The sequence below is a fragment of the Ambystoma mexicanum genome, chromosome 8 (genome assembly GCF_040938575.1).
Source record: "Ambystoma mexicanum isolate Mex_15411 chromosome 8, UKY_AmexF1_1, whole genome shotgun sequence".
Lineage (NCBI taxonomy): Eukaryota > Metazoa > Chordata > Amphibia > Caudata > Ambystomatidae > Ambystoma > Ambystoma mexicanum.
Genome location: NC_090929.1, coordinates 742,640,757 through 742,664,628, shown reverse-complemented (window position 1 = coordinate 742,664,628; position 23,872 = coordinate 742,640,757). Strand labels below are relative to the sequence as shown.

Here is a 23,872-nt window from a genome sequence, read left to right as displayed (position 1 = left end):
TGAGAGCTCCTATGATCTTTCTTAGTAGTCGACTAAACCTGAATCAACCAAGAGGAAACTCCCTATATTGTAAAGAAGCAGCAGTTGATATAGCCATCCAACAGCGGAAAAGGCAGTTTCGAAAAGCAAAAATAAAAATCAGGAAGGATTATGGCATAGCTAAGAACGAGAAAGTTACATTTCTCACCGTTCTTGCAAACAAGTACAAGAATTGGCTCAGATAGCACAGGCATAATAAGTACAATAGTGATTGGAAATTTCTGTTTGGACTATTAAAAAGTAACAATATCAAGACCTTTTGGGCATATTACAGACAATATATTAACAACGAAAATGCCCTGGAAATTAATGTGGTATCAGAAAAGTCATGATTGGAGCATTTAACCTCTTTAAACTGGGATGTTACTTTTCAACAAATTAATTTGCCATTAGAAGGCTCCTTTGCTGAGTTAATCCTAGCTGGGACCTAGATGACATCCTTAAACTGATATATAAATTGAAGTCATCTAGGGTCCCAGGTCCTGATACTAGCTGGAGGGATTCCATCCTGATGCCGGTTCATGAGGGGGTGACAAGGTGGATCCCTCCAACTATAGACTCCTCGCCATGCTTGATTCTAGTACAAAGATATTTGCATCATTATTGTTAAAGCAGTTGACAGAGTGGGCTGAAGAAAAACCATTTGCATAGCAGGTTTCAAACTGGCTTTAGGAAGGAGCAGAGTACGATCAATAATGTATGTGCCGTATAATATTTGATTGAAGAAACTTAGACAACCCGACAGGAAACTGCATCTCTGTTTTGTTGATTTTTCAAAGTTGTTTCGACTCATAATTGTGGCACAAACTCAGAAATTTGAGTCTGGATTGTACACTTATGTATTTTAGTTGGTCACTCTACAGTGATACGAAGGTGACTGTCCATTTAAACCAAGAGGGAATGCTCTCTAAGCAGACAGCCACTAACCGGGGATTGAAACATATATGCGTCTTGGCACCCATGTTATTCAATCTTTATATTTCAGACATGGGCCTCATCACGAGTTGGGCGGTAATGCCAGCGGTATTACCGCCGGCAGTATTAGCCCTACCGCCAATTCCCACTGAGCCCATTCGGGAATGCCCCATTCCCCTTTGGGCTCAATGGGGAATTTTCACGCTCTTACCGCCGGCAGATTTCCTGCCGGCGGTAATAGCGCGAATTTTCGGCAGATTTACCCCCAGCTCAGAGCTGGGGAGAAAGCCACCGAATCCCTGATTTGGCGAACCCTTAAATCCGGAAGTAATAGTGTGACCGCCGGATTTAAGGGTTACCGCCAAACTCATGATGAGGCCCATTGACAATGCATTTGTTCCTTGCATAACTTACCTCCACAACTAGATAATGAAGCAGTGCCGTGGATGTTATACGCAGATGACGGCGTATTACTCGATCGCACTCCCATTGTATTAAAGCATTCTATCACTTCTCTTTCTATATATTCTTCATCAAATTACCTTACCATCAACGAAGCAAAATCTAAAATAATTATTAATAAGCATACTGCGAAGTGAACATTTGTGTGGAAATTCGAACAGCATCCTCTGGAAGTGTTCGACAGGTACACATATTTAAGATTCCCTATAAAATCTCCTCCTGTGAAATCCTTTTATGAAGACCTCATATTCATTAAAACCTGGAGGAAATGGGAAATAATTAAGAGATTCATAGCACATAAATGTGGCAACAACGTTGAGGGGTAGCCTATTTATTCTACTAGCATTGTGCCTGGCCTCTTGTACTGCCTTGAGGTATTATCAGAGAGACATGTGGAATGGCTGGAACACGTGGAAGGTAAAACATTGCGTTCCATTCTAGGTTTGCCCAAATCGGTCCCAGCAGAGGTAGCAAGAAGTGAGTTGGCTGTTCAGTCTATCAGATCACGCTGGCTAATGCAGCATTGTAAGCTTTTCATACAACTCTCTGCTATTGCTCCTGGAGACTGAACCTTAATGGGGCTTAATGGGGCTGTCAGCCGTGAACATTAAGGAACAATGTGTGAATAGATTTCTTAATGGTCAGAAGGGAACTGTATTGTCCCATTTTACCAACATATTTCTTACTGTTGAACAAATGTTGACACTTCCTAATGCCTGGCTTGTGTTGAAAAAAACACATTCAATTGGGATAGTGTTGAGAATGTAATGAAATTGCAGGGGAAAAAACGTTATATTGAATATATTCTCCAGAGTAAGGAGCTTGGAATCCCACTTCTTACCTTACCAAGCTATGTGATGGGAAACTGAGAAGGTGCATAGTTTATCTGCATCTGAATATTCTCCTGACTTGGGTATATTTTGGTATTTCATAATATATAGCTGTTGAAGAGAGACGCTACAGGTTATGTAATGCTGCCAAACTTTTATATGTTAAAAGATATCGGGACCTGTTTGCTTATATTGACTTCATCTGATACATTTTTTTTAAGTTCTATAGACTCTGCAGAGTCATTAGTTATTACTGTTGCTGCATTCTATATATGGCGCAAGTTCTTATCATTACTCACAGTCCACTAACCGAGCCTCTTGTATGTATCAGCCATGAAATGTTTAAGCGCTAGATATTGAACAATGTTTAATCAAATTCATGTGGACTTAATATTCATGATCTTTTTAAGAATGGTCTATCTTTATGAAGTGTTTTTTTTCTTTTTTGTATGACATGATATGTATGTGCCTAAGATTATGATTAGCCAAGTGCACTAAATAAAAAGAATAAACAATGATACAGCAGCTGATAAAGTATAACGCTTCAATTACCTTTGGTGTGATTTTCTACAATATGTTCAGTTGCATGTTCTGTGACTTCAAGAAAAATTCCACAATGCTTTTTCTGAGAAATGGTGCATACGTCATATAAAAAAGACTCACTTGATGCAAGTTCTGCATTTTGAAACAGCTGCAAAACAGAAAATAATAAAGTGTTTATGTATAGGTTGCAGAAAATCAGATCATACTTTCATGTGAACTTTGGTTTGCACGATTCAGTGGTCAGATTAGATATACAAGCTTGAAATATTACATCACTGTACAGTTTGAACCACACAACACTGTGACACAGCAAGACATCTGCCCTGCTTCTGAGACACTAGTCAGGCAAATGGGAGAATGTACAATGTGATGCACAAGCAGCCGCTCCTGAATAGCAAAGATGTGACCATTGTGTTCGAACCTCATTGTGCATAGCTGTGAATTCAGTTGTGGAGGCATGCAGGAGGCAGCAGTCCGCCATACCTAGAGCTGCATGTACAATCTGACTAGTGGTTCAAACAAAAACAAAGTGCATTTTAAAGTCATGTCAGTGTCCTTTCTGGACTGTTACCTGCACCCACAATGCAAGGTGCTCCTGCATACTCCATATAAGCAGTACCGCATGGGCCGTCTACAATTTGGAAATGGTTATCACTTGCTCCTGTTAGTTTGTACCTATTCAGTGCATTTCAATTGCATAAGTGTTTATCTTTTGCCCTGTTTGTTTCAAGAAAGAATGGGAACGCCCGTTACACACCTCCTTACATTTTAGACTTACAAGTGGGCCTCATTTTGAAACTACTTTTCATAGTTGCAAATGCTGCTTTGAAAGCCAGCCCGTTTTCATTGAACTGGTTTTGCAAATGGAAAACAATTTCATGAATGTTAAACAAGATGGTGACCTGTGCTTTTTAATGTGCTTTCTCAATCACTTAGGTAATTTCAGATTTTTAATACAAATACTGATTCATGCACATTAATCCTCTTAATTTGTCATTACTTCACACTAGGGCTATATTCCAGTATAGCAAAGTAAAGTCAAATTGAATCGGCTTAGTAAGCAAAGTAAGGTCAGATTCCATCGTGCAAAGTTAACAAATCAGTGCCCAGTAACCACAGCAGTGCCAGATGCCACTGTGCTCAGTTAATATATTAAGTACATATTCCATTATTACCAGTTAATACGTCATGCTTCATTATCCCCTCCTTCTTCCCAATTATTGCACACAGCAATACTAGATTTTATCACGCCTGCTTCCGATAATTAGGCCAGATTTGAGTATCCCCAGTTAGCACACAAACACCAGCTTCCATTCTGTCTACATAGCATAGTAACTGAAAAAGAAATAGACATGGGGATACATACAATGGCATTCCCCAGTTCACCAAGGGCGTATACCTCTGCCCCCTTGCATTGCCTGCTTTACAGTCACCCAAACCCATCCCTTTAGTCTAAACTAAGGCCAAATGCATTCTCAGGTGATGTACACAATGACTCACTCTATTGTGGAGCCTTGTAAGCAGGAAGGTCACTGGATGTAGCCAGGAGAGAGAATCAGAAAGGGGTTCCTATATATAGTCTGGGCTATCATTTCCCCACGCCCCTAAACGTGCAGTAATATCCCTGACATTCACTTGTTCCTCCTCTTACCTTTCAGGTCCTGCTTAGGACCAAGTGGACCCAATGGAAACGACCTGCTCGTAGTAGTTAAAGGTTAGTCCTCTATCTCTCTCTCTTTGTGGCCACTATCATTACTACCTGATGCTTCCCTCTTTACTTTCCTCTCTTCTCCTGATGTTATCCTTTCTGTCCTCCTCTCCCCTCTGTAGCAAATGTAATTCAAAGACAAGATGAGGGCAACGCGTCCTTTTAAAAACAAACATGTAAGCTGTGGCCTTTTCATTAATATGCAGAATGGTTACAAAGGGGTAGATATAATGTGATGTCACTTTTGGAACACTGGCCAATCACATACATTGACAATAGATTAAAGACATTTTACACACCTCAAAAGGGAGCGGTTTCTGTTCTATAAAAGGTAAAACACACACTCACTTGAGGACAGACTCACTCGCCCACTCACTGACTAATGGGAAAGAAGGAGAGAAAGGAAAATTAATAACACGAGGAAGGAGAATGAATAGATGACTCTCCTTTTGAACCCCAGATTATTAAGGAATTGGGCAAACTGGACCCAGCTGTGCCTAGGAGAACATAAAAAAGTGCAGTGTATTTAAATTGTTAAAATCTGCGTGTGAAGGTGTAGAGTAGGCCAAGTCCAAGGCCTATGCTAGCTAAAAACAGAAATAAATGGTATACACCCATGCAACTGTGCATGTCCTAAAGAATTCATGGACTAATTGTCAGTGAAAGCAACTAGTTTTAATAACAATTCAACAAAGCACCAACATCTATACAGCTTGTATAATATGTCTATCTACGCCAACACTTCTTTCAACCCTGCTGGGTACTTATCAAGGCTAACTGGTGGAGGTAACCAAATGGTGCATCTACTAATGATTTAAAAATACAGAACGAGTCTCTCAGAATAAATATACTGTATTAACCTTCAAAAAGTATCATGAAAAATTGCGTGGTGGATTGTTGTTAGGGACATATTTGGCCTCTATTGGTGTGCAGAACACAGTATCTACATAATTTAAATGAAGGTAAGCAAACCTCTATTTACTTGTAATATGTTTAGAGGGACTTCTCACACTTTTTTGCAATAACTACCTTCTGTCACATCTATTGTTAGTGAGCGTAAGTACCCTGCACATCTTTTTTCATCACATATTCAAAAAAGGTAGCCAGCACCCCTCTCTACAAAGAACATAGCATAATAACCTGTTCTGTGTGTTTTTCCCACTTTGAGAGTCCATAGCCATCGCTTTTTGCTCACTGTACTTTTCACAAAGGAGGAATAACCATTTGCATATCAGTCTTTGTCCAGCCCCCAAGGACAGTCCAGCACCAACATGCCAGGCAAACCTCCATAGAACAAGAGTACCAACAGCAATCACAGACACTCATTTCAGCCTTGTTGGGCTTCATCAGTGAGGTGGAGCTGTGCCTCTGTGACCACAGTGAGCAAGGGGTCCATGCCTGGGTCCCCCCAGGTAACTTTGGGTGACCAACCCTAAGTTCCTTACAAAAATACAAAAAAGGTAGCAGGCGCCCCTCTCTAGGAAGAACATGGCATGATGACCTGTTCTGTGTTTATTTGCCACTTTGAGAGTCCACAGCCATTGCTTTTTGCTTACTGTACTTTTGTCACATACTAGGTATGGTATCCCAGTTGCCGCAGATGCTACTCTCCCAGTTCCGGAGAAGTAACCTTCTGTCTTCGAACACGAAGTCTCCAACGTGATATGCCAAAGACTTCCCTCCCAAGAGCTCAGCCTACAATGAATCTATTCCACCTGTCAGGCTGAGGGCTTGAGTGAAAAGGCAGGAGCAGACTCAGCAGAGCTAAAGGAGGGAAGAACAGAGCAGACGTTCAGAATGCAGCCAGGTATTGCCGAATCAACAGCAAACAACACCCCCCAAGTACCCACTCTTACCTGTTCCGTAGCAAAATGTACCAGTAACCTACTAGTAATGGACACAAAGGGGGATTCTTATATCAACGGTGAAGGAGGAGTACACCAGTGTCTCAGGACTTCAGTGCTGCAAAGCGTCCCAAGAAGATAGCCACAGGGTTCCAAAGTAGAGTCAGCAAAGCGTTCCAAATCAAAATCCACAGTGTTCCGAAATAGACTCAGCAAAGCATCCCAAAGAATATCCTAAAGTGATCCAAATCAAATTCAGCAAAGCGTCCCAAAATGTCCAAAGCAATCCAATTGTAGATTCAGCAAAGCGTCCAAAATAAACAGTGTCAAAAAAGAATGAATTGAAGTAAACAAAATGAAGGGCAAAGAAAATAAGCGTTACTTCACGCTAGTTCCTTTATTTTCGTGTTCGAGTATATTAAGCGTCACAGCCAAAGGACTTTAGCAAGTGGAGGTCGAGATGCAAGCCGAGTTCAAGGATTCCGGGGAAATCAGTCGAAGAGGGGCGGGCGTTGGAAAACGGAAGAGAAGGCAGGGGCGAAGGTTTGGAGTTAGCACAGGATCCAGGATTAAACAGGAGTCAGGAAACAACGCTCGAAACTAACACAGTTTAGGAGCGCTGGGCACTCGAACAGACAGTACTAAATACGGTCTTCAGAAGACACGGCAACGTGGTGCGTGCGTGTCAGGTGACCAACGTAGCAGGAAGATGGGAATTGTAGTTCTTTAACGGGTTCTGTGTGTTGAAGAGCGCTCATATAAATGCCATGGCAATTTCCAACAAGAACGGGATGTGACAGTACCCCTCCACAAAGGGCGATTACTCCTGTGCCCACGCAAGCGATGTAACCAGAAAGCACGCAACAAACGGGGTGCACTCAGATTAGAGGCTGGCTCCCAGGACCTGTCCTCTGGGCCATACCCCACCCAGTCAACCAAATAGGACCGAACCCCACGACAGAGGCGGGTGTCCAGAATGGCACGCACCTCGTATTCCTCCTCACCACGGACAGTAAGTGGAGCCGGGATGGGAGGCAATCGGGTGCCAGGTACAAATGGCCGAAGCAAGGAAACATGAAAGATCGGGTGCACTCTCCAATGTGCTGGGATGTCCAGACGAACAGCAACGGGGTTGAGACACCGCAGGATCGTGTAAGGACCCACAAAACATGGTAAAAGTTTCCGTTTACCCCGAATGGCCAGGTGCTTTGTTGAGAGCCATACACGGTCCCCACAGGAATAAGGAGGAGCCGGAGCACGCCGCTTGTCCGCCTGTATCTTGGTGCGATGTTGTGCAGCTTGCAGATGTGCCAATACTGATTTACGGATGGCAACCAACGAATCCCTAACTGCATTGACTGCAGGAACTTGCCGTAGGGAAGGCAAAACAGGTGGAAGGGTCCTTGGATGCAACCCATATAATGCATAGAACGGAGAACAGCCAACCGATGAGTGCAGGGAGTTGTTATAGGCAAATTCCGCGGCACCTAAAACCGACAGCCAATTTGATTGATGCTGTAGACACAGACATCGAAGAAACTGTTCCATGGTGCCATTGGTACGTTCAGTCTGGCCGTCCGTTTGGGGGTGGTAGGCCGAGGACAAGCGGGCATCAACACCCAATGAGGAAGTGAGAACGCGCCAAAAGCGCGAGGTAAACTGAGACCCCCGGTCGGTAATTAGAATCGTAGGTAGACCAAAAAAGCGTACCACATTGTCAAAGAATAAGTTAGCTAATGTGGGAGCAGTTGGTATTCCCGAACACGGTATGAACCGAGCCATCTTGGTAAAGACGTCCACTACCACAAGAATTGTGGACATACCCCCGATACAGGGGAGTTCTACCACAAAATCCAGGGTCACCGTGTGCCATGGGTGTGGTGGTAGAGGCATACACATTAGAAGACCAACAGGTTTACCAGGTGGTCTTTTGCATTGTGTACAAACGGCACACCTACGGACGTATTGTTCGGTATCTTTCTTCATTCCAGGCCACCAGCACCAACGGTGCAAAAGATCGTAGGTTTTTGCCTGGCCAGGATGGGCTGCTAACGGGAGGTCATGGGACCATTCAAGGGCCTTCCGTCTGGTTTGGTTGTCAGGTAGGTATAGCAGACCTTTAACGTAAGGAAGTCCGGAGATCAGTTCAGCGTCCATTTCCTTCAGGACAGAAACATGATCCTTGGCCCATCTTCGTAAATTGACTACAATTGTGGGAGAGACAGAACAAACACATATAACAGCCCCTGATGGTAATACCGGGGTGGAATGTTTGACAGTTTCCGTGTCAGTACCAATGCGGGATAGGGCATCTGCCTTTCCATGTAATGGACCAGGGCGATATGTCACCGTGAAATCAAACATGGTAAAAAACAAATGCCAACGTATCTGTCTGGCGTTGGTGCATTTCACGTGCGACAAGGCCTGAAGGTTTCGATGATCTGTATACACAGTTGTCGGGTGTCTTGCGCCTAAGAGATGATGCCTCCACTCCTTGAACGCCACCTTGATTGCAAGGAGTTCTCTTTCCATAATCGTATAATTACGTTCAGCTGGGGTAAGTTTTCGAGAGTGGAAAGCTACTGGGTGTAGGCGTTGAGTAGCGAGGCAAACCTGCGAAAGGATGGCCCCTACTGCAATGGCTGAAGCATCCGCTTCCACGATGAATGGGAGAGCTGGATTGGGGTGCTGTAATACAGGAGCGGTGGTAAATGCGTCCTTCAGGTTCCGGAATGCCGTTTGCGCTTCTTCATCCCACAAAAAAGGAACATTAGGACTAGTCAATCGAGTTAATGGGGCTACTATTTCAGAAAATGAGGCAATGAAACGCCTATAAAAATTGGCAAAACCCAAGAAGGATTGAAGAGCTTTTACTGAGCTCGGAACGGGCCAATCCAAAACCGCCCGAACCTTGGAGGTACACATGAGTACTCCTTTTTGGGAAATCTGAAACCCCACAAACTCTACAGATGATGCATGGAACACACACTTCTCCAGTTTTGCAAAGAGAGAGTATTCCCTTAGACGAAGTAAAACAGAGCGCACATGCTGTATATGTTGGGGCAAAGTGTCTGAAAAGATTAGAATGTCATCCAAATAGACAACAACATAGCAATCCAGCATATCCCTGAGGATGTCATTTACAAAATGCTGGAATGTCGCCGGGGCATTACAAAGCCCAAAGGGCATCACACAATATTCATAAAGCCCATATTTTGACTTAAAGGCAGTCTTCCACTCGTCTCCTTTTCGCATCCTTACCAAATTGTATGCTCCCCGCAAGTCCAACTTGGTGAAGATAGTGGAGGAGGTCATTTTATCGAGGAGCTCAGTAATAAGTGGCAACGGATACTGGTTCTTCACCGTGACTTTATTAAGGGCGCGGTAGTCAACACAGGGGCGCAGATCCCCTTCTTTCTTTGGCACAAAAAATATTGGGGAGGCCGCTGGTGAACGGGATGGACGTATGTGTCCAAAACGTAAGGCGTTGTCAATATAGCTCCGTAGATGTTCTTCCTCCTTCTGAGTAAGGGAGTAGATTCGACCATGAGGAATTGCTGCTCCAGGTATCAGGTCGATGGGGCAGTCATAGCATCTGTGTGGGGGCAGTTTTTCCGAAAGACCTTTGTTAAACACATCAGAAAATTCCTGGTATTCCAAAGGGAGGACCGAAACGGGGTTAGATGACGTGGCATTGATAGAAGGGAGGCAATCTACCATCGCCAAACAAGGGGACAATACCGCTACATCACGGGACGTAAAGCACCTCTGTATACAAAAAGAGGAAGAGAACCGTACGGTTTGTTCAACCCAGTCAATTACAGGATTGTGACTTTGCAACCAAGAAAGCCCCAGAATGATGCCGAACTGAGGGGCCGTGATAAGGTCGAAAGTGATGGATTCCGAATGTCCTTGTAATGTAGACATTTGTAGTGGTCCTGTTTGATCCGTCACATATCCGGATATTAAACGTGAACCATCTACCGCATGTATTTCCTCAGGTCTTTCTTTAGGTAATATAGGTAGCCCGTAACGTTTGGCCAACTTAAGATCCATATAATTCCCGCTAGCCCCTGAGTCTATCATTACCGGATTGGAAAAGGTAATGACGCCGGGAGCCGCAAAGGACATGGCAAGGTAAACATGCAAAGACAGAAAACACTCACCCGGGCCTGGGATCATTTGACTCGTCCGGAAGGCCCGGTTCAAGGGCGAGTCCTGGCGTTTCCCGACGACTTAGCGGGTCTTTTAGGACACAGACGGATGTAATGGCCTGACTGTCCACAATAGAAACATAGGTTATTCACCACCCGCCTTTCCCGTTCAGTTTTGGACAATGGACCCCTAATCGCCCCGATTTGCATAGGTTCAACTTCCCCCTGGGAAACAGGGGTACTTCCATCTGATCGAGGGGTGTTGCGAATATCGGGATAGCGACGTTCGCCTCGTCTTTGCCGGAGTCGAGCATCGACTTGTAAGACTAAGTCTAGCAATTCAGGGAAGCCAGAAGGAAGAGCAGGTACCACTGATAGGGCATCTTTCAGGTCATCTGACAGACCTTTATAAAACACAGCCGATTTCTTCTGTTCGGGCCATGTGGTTTCAGCCGCTAATTGATTAAAACGGGCAAGATAAGTCAAGAGATCCGATTTGCCTTGACTGATAGCCAAGAATTCCAGATTCGAGGACTGTGCTTTATATCTCATATCAAACACACTGTTCATGGCTTGGATCAATCTATCGAAATCATACAGAGCCGGGTCATCTGCTTCTAGCAATGGATTAGCCCATGCTGCAGCAGTGCCACCCAGATGGGAAAGAACAAATGCGGCCTTTGTAGTAGCATCTGGAAATGCCAAGGGACGACAAAGAAAATGAAGGCGACATTGGTTCACAAAGGTCCGGTACGTTTTGGGATCACCCAAAAAGCGTTCTGGCGGGGCCAAAGGGAATGGCCCAGGGAGGACTACAGGAACTGGAGCCGGAGGTGGTACAGGAGGAGGCGCCGCAGCCGCGGCGTCACCAAATTCCTCGTCATGGGGTAAGAGCTGCACAAAGCTCTGTAAAACATCCATGCGTTGATGTAATGTCGCATGTGCTGATGCCATATCGGTACGAAGAGCAGAAAAAGCCTGCATGAGGGCTGCCAATGGGTCTGAGGCAGCCTCCATAACCGAGAGACGGTTTACAATTGAGGCTCCTAAATCTGTCACGTACTAGGTATGGTATCCCAGTTGCCGCAGATGCTACTCTCCCAGTTCCGGAGAAGTAACCTTCTGTCTTCGAACACGAAGTCTCCAACGTGATATGCCAAAGACTTCCCTCCCAAGAGCTCAGCCTACAATGAATCTATTCCACCTGTCAGGCTGAGGGCTTGAGTGAAAAGGCAGGAGCAGACTCAGCAGAGCTAAAGGAGGGAAGAACAGAGCAGACGTTCAGAATGCAGCCAGGTATTGCCGAATCAACAGCAAACAACACCCCCCAAGTACCCACTCTTACCTGTTCCGTAGCAAAATGTACCAGTAACCTACTAGTAATGGACACAAAGGGGGATTCTTATATCAACGGTGAAGGAGGAGTACACCAGTGTCTCAGGACTTCAGTGCTGCAAAGCGTCCCAAGAAGATAGCCACAGGGTTCCAAAGTAGAGTCAGCAAAGCGTTCCAAATCAAAATCCACAGTGTTCCGAAATAGACTCAGCAAAGCGTCCCAAAGAATATCCTAAAGTGATCCAAATCAAATTCAGCAAAGCGTCCCAAAATGTCCAAAGCAATCCAATTGTAGATTCAGCAAAGCGTCCAAAATAAACAGTGTCAAAAAAGAATGAATTGAAGTAAACAAAATGAAGGGCAAAGAAAATAAGCGTTACTTCACGCTAGTTCCTTTATTTTCGTGTTCGAGTATATTAAGCGTCACAGCCAAAGGACTTTAGCAAGTGGAGGTCGAGATGCAAGCCGAGTTCAAGGATTCCGGGGAAATCAGTCGAAGAGGGGCGGGCGTTGGAAAACGGAAGAGAAGGCAGGGGCGAAGGTTTGGAGTTAGCACAGGATCCAGGATTAAACAGGAGTCAGGAAACAACGCTCGAAACTAACACAGTTTAGGAGCGCTGGGCACTCGAACAGACAGTACTAAATACGGTCTTCAGAAGACACGGCAACGTGGTGCGTGCGTGTCAGGTGACCAACGTAGCAGGAAGATGGGAATTGTAGTTCTTTAACGGGTTCTGTGTGTTGAAGAGCGCTCATATAAATGCCATGGCAATTTCCAACAAGAACGGGATGTGACAACTTTTCACAAAGGAGGAAAATCCATTTGTATATCAGTCTTTGTCCCGCCCACAAGGGCAATCCAGCACTGAAATGCCAGGCAAAACTCTTTTCAACAAGAGTACCAACAGCAATCCCAGACACATGTTCCAGCCTTATTGGGCATCATCAGTGAGGTGGAGCCGTGCCTCTCTGAGCACAGTGAGCAAGGGGTCAACGTCTTGGTTCCCACAGGTAACTTAGGGTGACCAACCCCAAGCTCCTTGCAAAAATACAAAAAAGGTATCAGGCGTCCCTCTATAGAAAGAACATGACCTGATAACATGTTCTGTCTTTTTTTTCCCACTTTGAGAGTCTGCAGCCATCGCTTTTTGCTTATTGTACTTTTCACAATGGAGGAAAATCCATTTGTTTATCATTCTTTGTCCCGCCCACAAGTGCAGTCCAGCACTGAAATGCCAGGAAAACCTCTTTGAACAAGACTACCAACAGCAACCATAGACATGTGTTTCAGTCTTGTTGGGCCTCATCAGTAAGGTGGAGCTGTGCCTCTCTGAGCACAGTGTGCAAGGGGTCCACGTCTGGGTTCTCTAAGGTAACTTAGGGGGCCCAAGTTCCTTGCCAAAATACAAAAAAGGTATCAAGCTACCCTCTCTTGAAAGAACATGGCATGACAACCCGATCTGTGGTTTTATTCCCACTTGGAGAGTCTGGAGTCATCGCTTTTTGCTCACTGTACTATTTGCATATCAGTCTTTGTCCCGCCCACCAGGGCAGTCCAGCACCAAAATGCCAGGCAAACCTCCTTTGAACAAGCATAGTATCAGCAACCTCAGACACGTGTTTCAGTCTTGTTGGTCCTCATCAGTGAGGTGGAGCTGTGCCTCATTGAGCACAATTAGCAAGGGGTCCACCTCTGGGTTCCCCCAGGCAACCTAGGGTGACCAACCCCAAGTTCCTTGAAAAAACACAAAAAAGCTATCAGGTGCCCCTCTCTAGAAAGAACATGGCACGATAACCTGTTCTGTGTTTATTTCCCACTTTGAGAGTCCACAGCCATTGCTTTTTGCTCATTTTACTTTTCACAAAGGAGGAAAATCCATTTGTATATCAGTCTTTGTCCTGCCCACAAGGGCAGTCCAGCACCGAAATGCCAGGCAAACCTCCTTTGAAATAGAGTACCATCAGCAACACCAGACATGTGTTTCAGTCTTGTTGGGCCTCATCAGTGAGGTGGAGTTGTGCCTCATTGAGCACAGTGAGCAAGGGGTCCATGTCTGGGTTCGCCCTGGTAACTTAGGGTGACCAACCCCAAGTTCCTTGCAAAAATGCAAAAAAGGTAGCAGGTGCCTCTCTCTAAAAAGAACACGGCATGATATCATGTTCTGTGATTTATTCCCACTTTTGAGAGTCCACAGCCATCGCTTTTTGCTCACTGTACTTTTCACAAAGGAGGAATATTAATTTGCATGTCTGTCTTTGTCTTCACATAATTACCACCTTGCATCAAATATTTTACTTTGCATTGATTAGAGAGATCTTGCAGATGAAATAGCATGTAAATGAAACAAATTATTTTACATTATTGTCCAGACTAGGAGATGAACTCACAAAAAGCTGTGAGAATGTAATTGCATCTCTGAATAGACTCCCTCATTATCTCAACAATTGACCCCAACAGTTACTCAAAAACTCTCATTTAAGCTTGGCAACAGAATCTATGACTATTTACGTCAGAAACTAGTAAGAAAAACAGCCCCAATCAAACTTTTCTTTGATTTTATTTGCAGACCCATCATGATATTGAATAATAAGTTAATGCATATATATATATATCACTAAAAAAAACTTTGTTAAGGGGACGTTATGGTTAAGTTGTGCTACTAAAAACCTGTCAAAATCACAATTTTTTTTTTATAAACGTGACATAATAGTTCGAAGTAAAACCGAAAAACCCCTGAAATTCGCCAGTTATGGAAGGCCAAGCAACCATAACATCCCGCACCACTGTGCACTGCTAACACCCAGGACATCAAAGATGACATCACAAATGTCATTGAAGACATCAATTTTACGGGTTTTTAGTAGGGCAACTTAACCATAACGTCCCTTTAACAAAGTTTTGTTTACTGATTTTCATAGATTTTTAGTAGGGCAACTTAATCATAACATCCCGTTAACAACGTTTTTTTACTGAATATACACTTTCATGATGTGAATTTGGGAGGTCGGTACTATAATTCCCTTACTTTATATACATGTAACATAGAACATATAGAACCCCCTTGCTAATGATATTTGAAAGGCACGGACGGAGCGCCTGTCTGTGGACGGGCGCGGACGAGATCAACACTACCCAAACAGTCAGGGGGTATCTGAAATTGTACTATTGTGCCATATGAGAAATGCACAAGTTTAAAAAAGAACATATAAACACATTATAAGTACTAATAAGTAACCAATTGAACCTATACGTCTCAAACATTACCCATGCATTTAAATACCATGTAGAATGAAATGGATTATACCATAACAAAAAAAGATATGCCTCCAACGTAATTACCTCACAGAAACAGTGCAGCCAGGAGCGACAGTAGACGCACACAGCACAACGAACACAAATTACAAGAAAATAGTAAGTGAACTTCATTTTTCTTATATGTGTGTGTACTTTTTTGTATAAAGTGCAGAAAAAATAATGTATTTCTGTTGTTTTGACACAGAAATGTGCAGTACTTTGGAGTGGCTGGAGGAGAATTTTCCGCATGTGGAAATGTCAGAAGATAGCGATAATAATGGTACACCTTCTCTGCATAAGCAAATTAATACTCAGTATTTTATGGGCATTTAACATATATATATTTATTTTTAACAGACCAGGTACAAAAAGAAGAAAGTCCACCAAAGGACACAGAACAAGACCGCCTGAAATGGATAGAAGAGAAAATGGACATACTAAATGCGAATTTTAACAGTTTAAGGCAATTTGTGGAGGAATACGTGAGAGGAAAAATAAGGTACCACCTGTACCTGTCCCCCTTCTCCATTTCCTAATGAACCATCCCCAAACCCTCAAGAAGAACATAAACATTTTGACGAAACATCCATCCCATCATCCCCTCACAACCAGCCCGTGTTAAACCCTAATTCCCCTATATTCATTTCAGTATCTGCTTCCCCCTGTATTTCTCTTGATTGATGTATGTGTGTGTATTGAAAATGTTTTTATGTTAGTTGTAGTGGAATGATGTGGAGCAACTTTTTTTTTAAAAGAGTTAAAATGTCCGCGGACAGCGCGCCTGTTCGGGCTGGCCGTAATCAATATAATATGGATGTTCTAAGGGCAATACCCCTACCCATACCATTCGCAACCAAGATGGAACTAATCTTAGAACGCATCAGGTGTCCAAGTTGTCTATAAATGAACAAAATGGGGGCATCCTAAGGACATTATACCTCTCCGTACTGGTCACAACCAAGATAAAACATGGTTTTAGAACACACCCGGTGTCCAGGATGTCTGTAAATGAACAAAATGCGAGTGTCCTAAGGACACTATACCTGTCCGTACCGTCCGCAGCCAAGACGGAACTGTCCGTAGAACAGGCGCGGTGGCTGGCATTTCCGTAGTCAAACAAAATGGAGGTGTCCTCAGGACACTGTACCTCGCCGTACAGTCAGCAGAACATCTAGGCACATGCGCATCACACCCATAAGTACTGCCAACATTGCGCCTGTCCGTAACTATCCGTCTCACTTGTGTTGCACTTTTAATTAGTTTCAGGACCCGAACACTGTCCGTAGAACACCCGCATGCATGCGCATATCCGTTACTCTGCATTTGGTGTCCAATGGGCACCCATTTCCTTCGTGGATGTCTTCATAATGTCATCATGTGACCGCACCCACGCTGAGCGTGTGGCCTAATCTGCGCAGTTTGTGTACTTCCGCAACATTTCAAAAGAACTTATACAGACATGGGAAATTATTTTACAGTATAAAATCACCATTTTACATGTCCCATACAATGGCCGTACCTTTCAACGTATTGTTTAGAATTATTGCAATGCTCTTGAGAGATCGATATGGTCACGAGGCGCACCCCTCTACCCCTGTAAAAGGCCACACCCACGAGCTCATCTTCATTGTACTTCTGGCTATAGCAGATTGAGTTGTGCTACCTATACTGCTGTAGCAAATATTAGCCGACCAATCCTAATGGCATCCATAGCTGCTGTTGCTTCATTAGCCTCAGCACCACCCCCAAACCCTCCACCGCCACCACCTCCCCAAGGGCCTGCAGAGAGAAATAGGTGTGAGGATGTAGAGAGCGAGGAAGAAGAGAATGAGGTGGAGGAAATCCGCACTACAAGCACTCGCCGGGAGTCGTGGGTGTGGCAGTTGTTTACCGTTTGTGGAAACTTACCAAAAGCATGTGCAAACCAGGTCATGTGTAACCAGTGCAAGTTGGTGCTGAGTCGCGGGAGACCTGGTGCATACAACTTTGGTACGACAACCATGAAATGACACCTAACTTTGTTCCACAGTGCGGACATTTGCAACGTGGTACCATGTGAAGAACTTAGTAGGTTGAGTTCCTCCGCAGCATCCTCTGAGTCCGATCCTCTCACCACAAGAGACACTCCTGTGAGAGAGCGCATTCCTCCAGCTGCCTCGCAGGCCATTCACGATGCAGTTGACCCTTACCTTGCCAGGGTCACAATATTGTGTATGTTCTGCGACGCAGTACTCTGCATGGGGGAGACTCTTCGAAGTGCTTTTGAGACTACGGTCACGGAGCACCAGAAGAACTGCTCCCTACCTAAGTAAAGTACACCCTACATCTTTATCTCTTCACCTGCTCTTTCTTATCCCTGTGGTTGGTATCCCTTCCTTACCCTTCTTCACCCTCCTTTCCTAGTGTGTCGTGTGTTGAAAAAAAAAATAATTGAAAACAACAAAAATTACCAAAAAAGCTCTTTTCGGGGGCGTGGCTTGGAGCACCAACGATGTGGTCGCTCCGCTGAAGCCGCTCGTGGATTGCCCGCTGCCGCAGCAGAATTCATGCGGTTCCCTTGGCTGAAATGAATCGCCAACATCACCCATAAGGAGCGGAACCGGTGGAGCTTAAGCGGTCCGAAGATGAACAGCCAGCACAGAAGCTTTGGACCCGAAACCTCCGCCTAAAACCCAGCGCCCTGCGTCCCTCGAAAGAAGCAAGATGGCAGGCGCACTTACAAGTTTGGATGCGGCCAGGATATGGAGGCGGACCCTGCGGTGACACAGGAGCCGGAGGCGATGTGGGCCCAGGCGCGACCTGCAGCCTAGGGCCGGACGTAGGAGGCGACCCGGACCCATCAAGGGCATAACGGCGAGGGGGCCGGCGGAGCATCAGCTGGAAGGATCAGCCCCGGCTCCTGGGTGTGATACGTGGCAGCGGAGACTGCGGCGAGTCCGCACCCGCAAGCGGTTTGGAGCCGGAGCCCTGGCATGAGGCGGAGAGGCAGGGAGGGGGCCAACAAACAGAACCCGGCCCAGGAAGAGGGGAAACAGCGAGCGCGGCTGGACCGCGGCCCTGGTGGGGACCCCCTGGTGGCGGAGGCCACGGCTGAGGCGGGCGATGTGGTGGGAGTCCCTGCCACCCACTCCCGCATCTAGAGTGGCCCGATCGTGGGCTGCACCGTCAGAGGAGGACCCGGCTAAACATAAGAACCAGCGAGGGGAGCCACACTGAGGCTGTGGTGGTGGCCCCTCACATCTGAGACAGCAACTAAGGTGGGCAACACAGGAGATCAGCCTGGTGCCCACCTCCCACAGGAACTCAAAAGCAGGCCCTCAGCCCTGACGGGTATCGAAAAGCAGAGATACTGGTCACAGATAATGCAGTGGTCCTGAGACTCCTGTGGAGGCAAGCAAAAACCGCCAATGGTACTCAGCCCCTGTGTTTCATGGCCTCCCCCGCTGACTAGCTGAGTTGGAAGATTGCAGCACCTCTCTTCACCCTCTGCTGCCGCTGACTTTGACCCTCTATTGCGGACTCACGCCCTCCGGGCTGGGAGCTCCCTGAAACCCATCGCTACTGAGGTGGTCCACTCCCTTAGGGAGCCCATGCTGCACAGCGCAACCGCCAGTGCTACCGAACGCCCCCTGCAGAATTCTCCTCCGAGATCCGCCTCCCGTAGGTTTCCTGGGGCGCCCCGGCCCACATCCTTGCTCAGCTACACCGCCCCTCCTGGGGGAGCGGGGCAGTTCCCTGGGCCCCCTCCCCTCGGTGGGGGCTTCTGGACCCTCCGACCCACCTGGCCTTACTGGAAGAGCGCAACCTACCGGCCCGGGGGCATTGACGAACCTCGCCTCAAACCTACGAAACCCACCTCCTTAGAAGACGATAGTGTTCGCTGCCTACAGCACCCCCACCACAACCTTAGATCTCCTCTGGGATACTCCAGCATCTTTGGGTACATCTGCCCCACACAGCCACCATGTCTAAACAAGCAAAATCCAGCAAAAACCCGGACATAGCCACTATGTTCTCGACTTCAGACAAGGGTAAGAAACAGAACCCTCCCAGTCTTACCCCGCAGAAACGCCATGGAGGAGAAGAAGCCCTCGCTACCAAAGGAGACTTAGTGGCCTTCATGGCTGACATCAAGTCTGAATTCCGCTTATGCCTGTCAGAACTCACCACCAAAGTGGAACAGACTGACCAGAGGGTGACTGAGGTGGAGCAGAGGCTGGGCGAGGTCGAAGATTGCTCACTGGAACACACAACCACACTGGGGGAAGTTCAGCACTCAATCAGAGCCTTACAAGACAAGTACGAGATCCTAGAGTACAAGCAAGAGGACCTCGAAAATAGGGCCGTCGCAACAACCTCCGGATCCGAGGAATTCCGTCCTCTGTACCCGATAAAAACCTGGCGGAATACATTGGAGACTTCTTTCGGTCCTTGCTCCCGGGTCTGGACGAAGCCCAGCTTGTGGTAGGCCGCACCCATAGACTACACGCCAGGGAATAGACCCGGATCCCCCCCCAGATGTCATGACTAGGGTCCATTTCTTCTCTACTAAAGAGGCCATCTCAGCGATCAGCCTTACTGGGGACAAACTGTCCTTTCAAGGCGCACCACTGCAGATTTATCAAGATCTCTCAATGCTCACCCTCCAGAAAAGAAGGGCGCTCCGGCCCCTGGCACTCTTTCTCCAAGACCAAAAGGTGCGATAAAGATTACTATTTCCGACGGCCCTGCAGTTCTCAAACAAAGGCGCAGTGCGACGTATCAGCCACCTGGAAGACGCTAGTAATATCATGCACCCAACCTCGCCTAGAGAATCCGCCTTGCCAGACTCGGAGACAACTGGAGGCCCGGATCCGGCCCCTCTGCCGAAGCCTTGGTGGCCATCATGGTCAAAGGTGCAGCGGAGCAACCGGAAGAGATAATCGAGGATGGGCAAGGAACGCACCCTGTAGGCTCCCATCGCGCATGCCCACCGACCGTCTGGCCCTGCCGCGCGAGGATCCATCATCTTCAGGGTAAAGAACGTGCGCTGTTAACTGCGGTAGCGGGCTATATCCACGGCACATGCCCACTCCAAGGGACGTTCCAACTCTGAGTCCTTGTAAATCCACAGTACTGAGTTATTTGTTGGCCCCGTTGGCCAAGGGTGTGACTGCTCACACAATGTCGGCCCACCCGCTGGTTAAAGTTACGGCCCCCCATTGGGGGCTAATGTTAAAATCCCAAGTGCAGGTTCACCCCTTCTCAACTCTCACCTGTGATGGCGGTTGACCCAGGCGTTATCGACCCTTCCCCCCCAAACCAGTCAGCGGGGGAGAACCTGGCCCCGGACCACCAAAACCTAAAACTTCTCTCCCTCAATGTCAATGGGCTGAACTCTCCTGCCAAACGGAAAAATATCCTGCAAAAACTCCAGGATGCGGAGGCCGTGGTGGCTAATGCTCCAGGAGACTCACCTGCTACGAGCAGATGTCGGCGTCTCCGCTCCCGGCTGTATCCACTCGAATTTTTCGCCTCAGGTGAGACTAAAAAAGGAGGCACCGCAATCCTCTTCAGGAGAGATCTTCACCCTCAAATCCTGGACACTAAAACATGTTCATTCGGCCGGTTCATAGCAGTCAAATGCCTCCTGCTTGGAGACCTATACACCTTTGTCTCTGTGTATGCTCCCAAATCTGGCCAATCGAACTTCTATGACTCACTAAGCTCCTCTCTCTCACGCTTCATAGAAGGCCAGGCGATAAAAGGAGGGGACTTCAACGGAGTACCAGACCCGATAAGAGATAAGTCGCACCCCCCGACTCCAAATGACTTCACCCAGGCACTGAGCCTCCTACACTTATTCAGATCCCTAGAGGTGGTGGACTTGTGGCGGGTCTTACACCCCACTGAAATAGACTACTCTTTTTATTCTTATGTCCATTGAACCTTTTGAGGATCAACCTCCTCCTCGCGTCCCCACAAACTCTCGCCTTCGTCAAGGAAGTGGCCATTGGCTCAAGAATCCTATCGGACCACGCCCCAGTGATCATGGAGATCCGGGCGCAGAACCTCACACCTAATTCTCTGCGTAAATGGTAATTATACGACCCGATCCTCAATGACATGTCGGCAAGGGACAGAATCGCGACTGCGATTAAGAACTTTCTTGAAGAAAATCCAGCCTCCGATACCTCCCCAGTGAATAACTGGGACGCCATGAAGGCTGTAATTAGAGGCATCTTGATTGCACAGGGAGTAGCCTATCAGCGTAACAGGCGGCAGACCGGACAGCCTTGGAGGAAGAACTGAAAGCAGCAGAAGAACCCCACAAGGAAAAAGGCTGGTCCCCCAAAACGCAGCGAGCCCTACGCATAGCCAGAAAGAAGCTAGAAGCCCACTATGCGGTACAGACCGAGTAATTAATGGCCAAGGCCAAACAATCTTACTATGCAAAGAACAACAAGGCAAACACATTTCTGGTAGCCAAACTGGCCAAAATAAAACAAACTAATACTATCTCCGGCCTGCGCAACTCCCAGGGAGTCGTCCAATACTCAGAATCTAAAAAACAGCAATTGGCGGTAGCTCACCTGACTCAGGTCATGACAGCTACTCCGCGAGACCAGCTCAAACAGAAGGAATACCTGCAAAGCACAGCGCTGCCCCAACTCTCCACCTCAGCAAGGGAATCCCTGGAGGCACTAATCAGAGAAGAAGAGGTCGAGGAAGCCATCAAGTCGCTCAAGACACGGGCCCCAGGCCCGGACGGATTCTCGACGAGATACTACAAACTATTCAGACATCAGCTGACCCCCCCCCCCTTAGTGACTCTCTTCAACTCTTTCAGGGAATCTGGATCGGTGACCCCCTCGATGCAGGAATCAACTACTATTCTCCTGCCCAAGCCAGGGAAAGACCCGAGAGACCTGGCCTCCTACAGACCGATAGCACTACTGAACATAGACGCGAACCTGTATTACAAAATTCTTGCGAATCGCCTCGGTCGCATCCTGCCGGAGATAATCCAGCCAGACCAAGCAGGTTTCATCTTAAACCTGTCAGCAGGAGACAATATCCGGAGAACTTTAAACTTGGTGGACCTTGCCGCCCGAAACTCCCAAAAACTAGTACTGATGGCCTTGGATGCTTCCAAGGCATTTGACAAGGTGGACTGGCCATTCATGAAACGCATGTTGGGGGCCTTTGGCTTTGGAACAGCTTTCCAGACAATGGTTCTGGCCAACTACAAAGAACCCAAAACATTTCTGAAGACCAACGGATCCATCTCAGCCCTGATCTCACTGTCCTGTGGAGCGAGACAGGGCTGCCCATTATCACCTCTGCTTTTTGCACTTACCATGGGGCCCTTCGCCCAGAAAATAAGACAACACACCCATATCAAAGACCTGCAGGTCGGCCCATCGCAACACAAAATTGCCGTATACGCCGACGACATCCTGCTTACGATCTCGGAAGCCCGCTCCTCCCTGAAGCATGCCCTAGCAGAAATAAGCAGCTACGGTGAGGTATCCGGCTTTTCAGTCAACTTCGCTAAATCAACAGCCTTGGGCATTGGCCTCGCCCTGGAGGAACGGGAAACGCTGATGAAGATGAGCCCGATCAAGTGGGAAAAAAGAGACATCCCCTTTTAGGGGTGGGTCTACATTCCGGCAGACCCAAAAGAAACATGCCAGACTAATTTTCCCCGGCTATTTAAAGAACTGGAGGGAGACCTAAGACGCTGGACGACCCAGGAGATCTCATTAATGGGATGAATAACAGCCTGCAAAATGAACTTTCTTCCGAGGTTTCTTTATGCCTGCTCCTCCCTCCCAGTGGCAATTCCCGCACCAACCCTTCGAGATCTACAGAGGAAAATGGTGAAGTTCATATGGAGAGGTAAGAAAGCTAGAATCCCCCTACAAAACGCTACTGGGTGGCTCCAAAATGGGAGGGCTAGGAATCCCGGACTTGCAGGCCTACAGAGTGGCGGCTCAACTGGCACATGTCCACGCATGGCAAACAACCACAAACTGCCCCAAATGGGTAGAACTGGAACAATCACGGCTGCCCGTACCCCTATGATTCCTGCCACACATCCTGGCCCCCCTCAGAACACATTAGGGAGATCTCCTTCTGCAACCAAACACACCCTGAATTCCTGGGACTGGGCACTAAAACGGAAGGGCGTCCCGATGGGCCTGAGCCCGCAATCGCCGATTTTCCACAACCCAGCTTTTTCACCCGGGTCAAACCCACGCAATTTTCAACGCTGGATAAAGGGTGGCCTTGAGACCCTAGAGCAGATGTATGAGGGTAATGCAGCATTCACGTTTGCACGATGCAAGGAAAAGTTCCAACATCAGGAAAAGGACAGATTTACCTACATACAACTGCGCCATTGGCGCTCGCAACCCAAAATCCTACAAGCAGCAACGCGCGTCCTGTCTTCTCTGGAACTATCGCTCAAGGACCCCCCTGATTCAAGGCAGGATATCTACTTTTTATAGGCACTTTCTGGGCGATTTCCTGATTGAGAGAACCCGCAGCATGGCCCAGTGGGAGGCCGACTTGGGGCACCCGATAGAGGACCAAACATGGGTGGACATCTGGACCCGAGCGCACTCCTCATCCACCTGTGTCACCAATAGGGAATGTGAATATAAAATTATGCTGAGGTGGTACTATCCCCTTATTAGGCTCCATCACATGAACCCCAGGGTGGACAACTCCTGCTGGAGAGGATGCGGCCACCCAGGCTCCTT

General features: G+C 47.0%; 1 protein-coding gene across 7 annotated transcripts in view; it reads right to left on the bottom strand.

Annotated features, from left to right (window-relative positions):
- Positions 1–23,872, bottom strand: part of LOC138472418 (uncharacterized) — a 1,989,442-nt gene that overhangs the window by 1,350,420 nt on the left and 615,150 nt on the right. For all 7 annotated transcript variants that reach the window (XM_069610563.1, XM_069610565.1, XM_069610562.1 and 4 more), the window contains one exon: positions 2,799–2,937. In XM_069610563.1, the coding sequence (XP_069466664.1) occupies positions 2,799–2,937 (139 nt within the window). The remainder of the gene's footprint in view (positions 1–2,798; positions 2,938–23,872) is intronic.